At 36.0% G+C, this 9,154-nt stretch overlaps 1 protein-coding gene across 3 annotated transcripts; it reads left to right on the forward strand.

Annotated features, from left to right (window-relative positions):
• The first annotated feature begins 309 nt into the window (after positions 1-309).
• LOC102740825 (spermatogenesis-associated protein 22) lies at positions 310-9,107 on the forward strand. Of its 3 annotated transcripts, none has more exons than XM_081811149.1 (6): positions 310-397; positions 1,680-1,793; positions 3,550-3,678; positions 5,561-5,621; positions 5,750-5,845; positions 8,418-9,107. In XM_081811149.1, the coding sequence occupies exons 2-6, from the start codon at positions 1,751-1,753 to the stop codon at positions 8,770-8,772; spliced, it is 684 nt and encodes a 227-aa protein (XP_081667275.1). In that variant the 5' UTR covers positions 310-397; positions 1,680-1,750; the 3' UTR covers positions 8,773-9,107. The 3 variants fall into 3 exon arrangements, with proteins under 3 accessions (XP_081667275.1, XP_081667274.1, XP_081667276.1); XM_081811148.1 differs by having other exon boundaries at positions 315-403; XM_081811150.1 differs by lacking the exon at positions 310-397 and having other exon boundaries at positions 797-1,793.
• The last annotated feature ends 47 nt before the right edge of the window (positions 9,108-9,154 follow it).

Genomic DNA, 9,154 nt, shown 5'->3' on the forward strand with positions numbered 1-9,154 from the left:
TGCGAGGGGGGGAGGGGGGCAGGGAAGTGTTGGGCGACCAGTCCTGGGTACGCCTCAGCAGTGAACAGAAACAGGTTTGTCCCTAGAGCCGTTCCTGCGCCGCGTACTGCACAGTTGTGAACGGGAGGGCAGGTGCGTTAACGTTCTCGTTCCTGAGACAGGCGGCATGTGTCTTTCTCATCGTCCACGGAGCGGTCGACGCCATTGCGCCACTGACCCAAAGGTGGGTGGCCCCTGCGCCTGCGCAGTTGGAGGCGCAGGAGGCGGCGCGCCTGCGCAAAGCTTGACTTCTCGCGCTTTTTCGCAGGCCGGGAAGGAGGCGGTGGCTGACTGGAGTGTGTCGGCGACGGATGACAGGGCGACCGGCGAGGGTTATTGAAGGCGTGGGAACCTGAAGGTTGAAGTTGCGTGTCGTGTTGGCTGGAGGGCCAAGGAGGGAAAGACGTATTGTCCCCAGTTACCAAAGTGCCCCAGTCCCTGCATCAGTAGAGGTCGTTGGAAGAGAACTTATCCCTGACTGGACGGCCCGGGAGGAGCCATAATAGGCCCTCCTGGCCTCCATTTGAGGCAGTGCTCTTTGGGGGGATGCGTGTGTGTGTGTGTGTGTGTGTGTGTGTGTTTGTGTGTGTCGTACTTTTGTTGATTTTGTTTGCGTGGTACTCAGAAACGTAATAGCCCTTGGAAGCGCCTCTGTAGGTTCAGGGTGTGCGTTGCATTGGTACTTATATGATGAGAAGACGTTGCGTAACCTCTGTTTGCTTCCTAGGATGACATCAAGAATATTTTCTAAAGGGCCTGCCACATCCGGCTTCAAGCCCAAGATGTGGAACCAAAGCAGAAATAGTCCCTGCCCTTACGTTTCCCAAGTTTTATTTCTTTAAATGATATTTGGACATTAATGTTTACCTCAGTATGATTTATATTGTTGCTTAGTTGTGTTCATGTCTGTTTTCCTCATTGGATAGTGAATTTAGGAGCAGAAATTACCTTATTAAGTTTGTGTTTTGCCTTTTCATGTAATAGTTAAGTGTTTGTTGAATTAAATTGGGATTGAAATATATTAGGAGGCTAAACATGGAAAAAATTACAACATATTTTGTTGTAGAAGAAAAAAAGAAAAAACTTCTTTCACTTGTTGGAGTTATATAGACACTAAATAGAAACTTATCATTACAATTATTATAGATATTGAGGCCTTAGTCTTTGGTATTATATAATACAGGGATCTCAAATTAATGGCCGAAGCAAGTGATCTGCACCGTGTTTTAAAGTGAGATAGAGCATGTTCTCACGTGGTTCGTTCAGTTGTTTGTGTTTCCTCTGTGGCCTTGTAAGCATACCAGTTTGCCAGTGTTTGTAGTCCATTTCCCTCTATATAAATCTGGTTCAGAACTGTTGTTATTGTGGGTCCTTGGTCCTGGAATACATATGTAGAGTGTGTGAAAATCCATGTATGTTTAGGAAGCAATGTTATAGCCGCCTTAGTCCTAACCAATTTCGAACAGAGTTGGAAAAATAGATTATATTATAAATTCTTATTCGGGAAGCAAGATTCTGTAAAGTGATTCCCTTATCAGGTTTGAAACCGTAGTGTTAAATCATAATTTCAGTAATTACTAGGCTGAGAATTTGATTTTTTTTGTTGATACAATTTGAGTTGCAAATTTCTTTCTTTGAAGATTTAGTCAGACAACTTCATTTGTAAGTTTGGAATGCTAAAGAAAAGTTACAGACTTTGATATTGAAGGAAATGAAGAGAAACCTAAGTGAAAATTCAACTCGAAGTACAGCAGGTATTGAAGAATTTTATTGTTTGATTTTATTTATTAAATTTTTATTTTAAATTTTGTATATTTTTATATACCATGTAAACCATGTGTAGTTTATAGATGGAACGTTTTGGAAGGAACTTTTTAAAAAGATTGAACATATAGTCTAGCCTCTTTACTTTTTAGGTCCAAGGAAATAAAATAACTTAGTCAAAACATTTAGTGGCAGAGGTGGGAGTAAAATGAAACATTCCTGGATTTACCCTAGTATTCTTTCTACAAACTCTGTGTGCTTGAGTTGTTTTTCACTTTTAAGCTGAAAACAAAGAAATTGATTTATTTCTATTTGTATTTGTGACTTACTTAAAATATTTCCAGAAGCACTTCTGTCTCCCTAACAATTTCCCCTGCCATTTCTGCTTTCCCAATTTATTAGTAAAAGGACAGAGGGTAAGAATGAAGAGAACCAGGGGAATGGTGATAATACACAGTGTAGACAGTAATAACTATTTATGGTGGCTGTGTTGTATTCTAGCCATTTAATTATATGTATTAATTTATTTAATCCTTACACCAGCCCTCTGGGATAGGCATTATTATTATCATTCCTGTTTTCCAGATGAGAAACTAAGGCACAGAGAGGTTAAATAAGTAATTTATGAAGTGGTAGAGCCAGCATTTGAACCTAGGAATCTGGCTCTAGTGTCCATGCTCTTAATCCCTGTATTATCCTGCTTCTCTGGGTATGTCATAATAGCACAATGAGTTGAGGAGATTGCCCAAATTTATACTTCAAAGTTGTGATTCAAAACCAGGCAATCTGATTTCAGAGCTCACATAATTTTCCCAACCTTTTATCAGACAGTTATCACAGAGTCTGTGTTTTTCCCATAGTATGAGTGTTGATGGACCAGCTAGAGTATGATCTAGTGGCAAGATATCTGAACTGAGATTTAGGAAGCTTGGGTCCTATCTAGGCACTGTGCAAGGTTTTTGGACCCCCTTTTTTTTGTCTGAGATCCCTTCTAGTTTTAGTGTTTATAAATTCTGACTTTTGTCTTGACTTGAGATCCCAGGCCTCCCATCTGGAGGGCTTGGAGGTAATATTTATTTATCCCTCATGTGGATTGAATATTATCACTTTAAGCATTCTGAAGATGATCCACAGAAAATATGCATTACAGACACCTGGAGTGCATGTTAAAATTGCAGAGTTTTGGATTCCAAACTAAATCTGTTGAAATAAAATTTATGAGAGTGGGGTCTAGGAACTGGCATGTTAAGCACAATTCCATGTAAATCTTAGTCAGACTAAAGTTGGAGAACCATGGCCCTAAAGATTGTGCTGTCATAATCCAAAGAGTGGTTAGGATTTTGGAAAGCATGGGTCAGAGTTTGGTTCTCCCTCACCTCTATTGTACTTGAAGGGCCCCCTCCAGTTGACATGGTAATAAGCAAGCACAGAAAGGAAATAAAGAAAACAAAAAGTGGATTTGGAAATGGTTGGGGGGTGAGGAAGGAGATGGGAATTACTTCCATGCAAGAGGAATTAAATCAGCGTTAATGTAGAACAAGAAAGGCGTTTTTATAGAGACAAATGAGGTTATTTGGGACCTTAAAAAGAACATAAAAATCAATCCAAAGATGTAGAAATATATCTGTAATAAGTATAAAATTAACATATAGAAGTAGACAAATTAAAGTTGTTATTATACACAGTTAATTCTATAACTGGATCTATTTGCTATTGTGTACTAATTTATTGATACATTCAATTTAGGCTGTTTGCCTGTACCATTGTTCAATCAGAAAAAGAGGAATAGACAGCCATTAACATCCAATCCACTTACAAATGATCCAAGTATCAGTACTGCTTCTGACAATTATGATTTCCCTCCTCTACCACCAGGTAAGAAAATAAGGTGAAAATTTTCAGAAAATAGGAATTAGGATTATAGAAAATTATCATTTTTATTTTATTATAATGGAAATAGAAAGTTTATTTTTTTTCTTCTTTCCCCTATCCAAATATAGGGATTACTTGGCTCTTTCTGAACATTCCAGTACAGTAGTTTGAGTTTCCTTGTCTACAAGGGTGGCTTAGCATTTAAATAGAGTATCTTAGATCTGGAGCCTTTGTTCTAATGAAGTTGTAACCCACATTGTAAAGATTTGTTTTTTCTTTTTCAAGATATATGGATATTGTGACTTAGGCATGTGGTGATAAAGAATGGGGAAGCTCAAGTTGCCTCAGGAATTGGGATATGTGTACACATGAACACATGAAAAATGGGAGAAAATTTAGACCTTAGGAAGGGTAGAAGCCTAAAATTTCTACTGCTTGGCTTTTTTCTCTTCTGATAGCATCTTGCCTTTTTTCATTTGTTGCTTTATTTCTCTCATCCAGTTGGCTTCCTCATAGCTTTAACTAGCCCATGAACTAAATTGTCCTTGCTGGAAGTTAACATAGCCTTTTAGTTCTAGTTCTCAGAGTCCACTGTTGACTGCCTTCTGTATCTGTTGATTAAATCCTAAAGATAGCCTTTGGTTCAGCACATCTTTTTAAGTAAGGTCACTAAAATTCTGGTTTAGCTTTATGATTAGGCCTCTCATCTCTGCAACAATTAGCTGTGGTGGTGGGTGCTGAGCGGTCTTAATATTTGCTGACTTTTTTTTTCTCTTCAGAAGAAGGCACGGACAGGCAGGCATTCTGAAATATATTTGGTATATGCTGGTTATATACATTTATATATTTTTGAGGATACTTTAAAAACCTTTAATAGGATTTTTTGCAACTAGAATTTTAAAATTTCTCTCTCTCTCTATATATATATATTTGTTAATTTCATCCAACCGTAGGCCTTAATCTGCTTGTAAATCTATAATTATTTTCTTTTTTTCCACATTTGAGGAATTCAAACTAGGACTTTTATATTATTTTCATTTTTATCTATAAAAGATAAAAATTCACATGGATGTACATAAATGGGCATTTATCTGGTCATCCTCTGCCATCTTAAAAAATTCTCTGACATTTAAAATATTTTTATAAATAGCGTGAATGTTGGCTTTGAAAAATAACAACGGTTGGAGCTACTCCATAGGGAAATGTTCATCCTCCTGAAGTACTGAACTGTCCAAGCTCTGAGCAGTATTACTATCTGTCAGAGATATAATAAGATTCTTACATTGGGTAAGAGATAGGGCTAGATCAGTGTTTTTCAAATTTTTGTCTTGATCCATTAGTCTGGTTGAGAACCAATCTTTAAAGAAGGAAATAGAAGTGAATAGAGTAGAGTAGAAAATGTCAGGGTGCATCACACATGGTAGGGATACAAATTGGTGTTGCAGTTTTGTTATGTTCTCTCTCCTTTGTCTTTCTCTTTCTCTCATGCACACCATGCATGTGTGTGTGTGTGTGTGTGTGTGTGTATGTGTATGTTCTGGGCTATGATGTACTTTTTGCTGTGGGTTGGGATCAAAATATTTAAGAAACATTGATTACACTGAATTCATGCTACAGAGTACAAGGTACCACACTAGAATTGATCATGGAAAAGATACAGATTAACTATTACCTTTGTTTAAAATACAATGGGAAAGAAAGACATCTATAAAAATTAATAAGACAAATTCCACAACAAAGTACTGTTGAAGAACATATCCATATCTTCCAAGTCCTTTTCTTCTGCAGGCTTTTAGTTTTCTACCAATTAAATAAGTATGAAATAATTATTTTTTTTTAAATGCTACCTATCGTACTTTTGTCTATGCTATCTCTATCTTTTGAGATTGGGCCTGGGAAGCTGTGGATCCAGAGTTGCCTCCTTTAATGAAAACAATGAACACAGGGTAGGTGGAAAAATATACCAGTAACTGTAGTGTCTGTTGCTGACTGATGTTATTCTTCATTGTATATTTTACATTTCTCACTTTGGAAACAAACTATTAATATTTAATAAGACATGTTTCCTTGAAAGGCAAATACCACATTCAGTTTCTCATCCTCTGAGAAGTCAAGATTCTGTGTGTAAGTCTATTCAATCAAATACTGAAAGAAGCAAGAGTCATTGGAGGTGAGTTTACTTAAGATTTTTCTTTCTTCTATTCCTTCTTCTCTTTCCCCTCTTTTTCTCTCCTCCATTCCCTCCTCCTTCATCTCTTCTTCCTTTCTCAGGCAAAATTACATTTAGGAAATTTTTATACTTAATAGTATAAAAACATAGCAGTATTATCTTTGTTTTATAAAAGAAGTTTAAAAATGCTATATAAAACTTTAAAAATAGGCAAATTTGTCAGTGAATATGTTTCCAAAGAATTCCTCATTTTATAATGAAATTTCTGCCAATATTTATCATCATGCTGTGGATCATTAATAATCTAATTGACAGTAGGTGAAGAGTCAGGAATAACTGTATTTTAGTGTTGGATATATTTAGAAATTGACAACCAAATAGAATGGTCAATCTCACCCTAGTAAGACAGTCAGCTCCATGGTAAACAGAACAGAGTAAGAAAGAAAGATGATGACCAAAATGCACATGCATAAACAGTGATAGGTGCTCAGGAAATGAAGATGACCATCAAGGAAGATGGTGAGGATGCTTCTGGATCATTGCCGTAAGAATCTAAGTTTAATCCCTAAATATGATGAAAAAATAAATAGATAGGGAAAGGACATGGATTATTTGTTAGGTTGGATTTTAGTATTCTTGAGTAACTAGTAACTACTGAAGGAAGTAATTTTGGGAACAAAGTATTAGAAAAACAACATCAAACACGTATCATGTATCAGTCTTGTTTAGTGCTTTGATATGTTATTTTAATAATCCTTACAACAATCCTGTAAAGTTAATATTACCTTCACTTTTATTAGAGATACCATTTTTTTTAAAGGGGAGAAACTTTTAATAAAGTAGTTAATAAATACATCAAAATAATATATATATTTTAAAATTAGTTTTGATCATGCTAGTTTCCTCAGAACCAGTTAGTTACTTTCTTTAGGATCAGGCCTTATTACCTAGGCCATTCAGTGGTTTGAGATGGTCCTTGGAGGCACAGTTTCAGCTGCAGGTCCTGTAAGAAAATCTGTTCTGACTAGCATTAGAGAATTAGGTAACATTGTAATCTGGACAGGCAGTCAGTATTAGATATTCCAATTTGAAATCATAGATAATCTATCAGATAATTGGAATATAACAACAGAAAATCCAGGGGCAAAAACCATTTGAAAACCCAAGTAGGCAGCTGGATCTCCTGAAGCTCTTTTAACTCGTTCTCTGCTTAGCTTTAGAATCAACTTAAGCGCCTTTCATGGTTGATGCTGAGGACCTGGCTGAGCTGGATGGCTGCTGAAGCAGCATCTTTGTGTGGGCTCACCCAGGAAGGTCAAAGGACTATGGTTTTTCCAGGGCTTGTCCCCAGGCCAGGAGCACCTCCTAGACAAAGATGTGGGAGGAAGTTGCAAATGCGTTGTTTATCAGTAAGGAGTTGTAAGTGGAAAGAAACTTTTCTAAACTGAATAATAAATGTGATTTCTATAGCCATGAGAGAGGAAAGGCAAAATTTGGTTTCTGTTCTCTCTATTGAAAATAAAATTGCTGTCATATGAAGAGGTGATCAATGTAGGACAAATTTTATGGAGGTGTATCAAGCAGTTAGTTAATAAAAATACTAGTAATATTTTTTCCTGAATATTGTGATGTTTATGATATTTATCAACTTTTAAGTTTGAAGTTATTCATGATTTCTTTTCTCATTATTCTCATACCTAATTTTGTACCTAATTTACTTAAGAAGGCTGCCCACATTATACAAGCTTCAGGCTCCATACAGTCTGGACTTGTGCCTGGTCACTAGAGAACCTGGACTTTTCTTTGAATTATTTTCTCTAACAAGGGATGAGTTGTATTATTTGCCCCCTTGTAATACTGGTGATATTTTCAGGAAAATTATCCAGAAATAAGAATTTGTGACCTGGACTAGTTTCTCCCTGTGGAACTCTTAACTGGTCTGCTTAGAAATTATACTTTTGATTTTGGCCTCATTAACATCATGTTCTCATCAGCTAATATAATTCACTTAGATTAATGTAGCTACTAAAATGTTGCAACAGATTCATAAATTGGGCTTTTAAGCTATGTAGTAAAAGTACAAAATTTCTAATCAAATAGTTATCTACACTGCCTATGTTTATTCTCCTTGTGATTTAAACTCACCTATAAGCCATAGTTTAACTTGTTAAAATTTTACTTTGTAGAAAATTTTAAAATAAATGTATAAAGAAGCAGGCAAATGTCCTCAGAATCTTACCACTCAGAGACAACCACTATCGTATGAAAGCTTAATAGTTTAAAAATATACTTTATAGCACTGGACTCTGAGTTGGGAGACTAGGATTCTCTGGGTTCCAGATTGATGGTAACTTGTTGTATAACTTCAGGCAAGTTACTTCCTCCCTCAATTTCGTCACCTAAAAAGAGAGTTATAATGTATTGTAGGGTTGTTGTGATAATGTATTTGGAATTTCCAACTAGTCAGTAGTTACAAAGTACTTTATAAACCATAATTTTTCACTATTAATTTTTTAAAAGAAAAAGTATATAGAAACAAACTAATACTAATTAAAAAAAAAACCTATTACAGCTACAGGGATGACAACAAAAATTCCAGCTGGAAAACTTGGGATAGAAATGATGTTAGGCCTCAGTGCAAAAGAACAAACCTGGTGGCAAATGATGGAATAAATTCTTGTCCGAGGAGTTGGGGAGCTCAACAAGGGAAACAATTAAGAATATCAGAACCTCCTAACTCATCTCACCAAAGAGAAGCTGAAGTACTCAGACAAACATATTCGTCAAAAATACCTGGCTCCACAATGAGAGGTCTAGACAAAAACAGTGTGTTACAGGCATTTAAGCCTAATTTTCAACAAAATCAATTTAAGAAGAAAATGTTGGATGATATTTCAGAAAAAAGCACTCTCAAGGTAAACTTTTAAATATGGGTCATTTACATTTAAAAATGAGATAAATAAATATTTAGATTACAGAGATGAGAGCATTTAAAATCAATCTTATGGCATGCATTACATGGTTAACACAGATATCTAGTCCCATTGGCATATATGAATGTTTCCAAAATATTTTCTTAAGGATTGTGAATGGCTGCTCCTTTTTGTAGTTGCCTTAGAGTGTCCTACTGGGTTTTGAATTTCACTGTTGACTGATTATTGAGATGATGAGAGTTTATCCATTACTTACAGAAATTCTCCCAGTTCTTCATGTGTCAGTCTAAGTTTTTTATAACAGCGGTCAGCAAACTCTTTTTGTAAAGGGCCAGATAGTAAATATTTTTTTACCTTACAGGTCATATTGTCTCTT

The sequence above is a fragment of the Leptonychotes weddellii genome, unplaced genomic scaffold (genome assembly GCF_054177405.1).
Source record: "Leptonychotes weddellii isolate Sample4059 unplaced genomic scaffold, ASM5417740v2 HiC_scaffold_5899, whole genome shotgun sequence".
NCBI lineage: Eukaryota > Metazoa > Chordata > Mammalia > Carnivora > Phocidae > Leptonychotes > Leptonychotes weddellii.

Bases quoted from the DNA above. Each gene is read 5' to 3' on its own strand.
- LOC102740825 (XM_081811149.1), top strand. From the start codon at position 1,751: ATGAAGAGAAACCTAAGTGAAAATTCAACTCGAAGTACAGCAG. The intron at 1,794-3,549 runs GTATTGAAGAAT...CATTCAATTTAG, and splicing joins TTCAACTCGAAGTACAGCAG to GCTGTTTGCCTGTACCATTG. The intron at 3,679-5,560 runs GTAAGAAAATAA...CTATCTTTTGAG, and splicing joins TTTCCCTCCTCTACCACCAG to ATTGGGCCTGGGAAGCTGTG.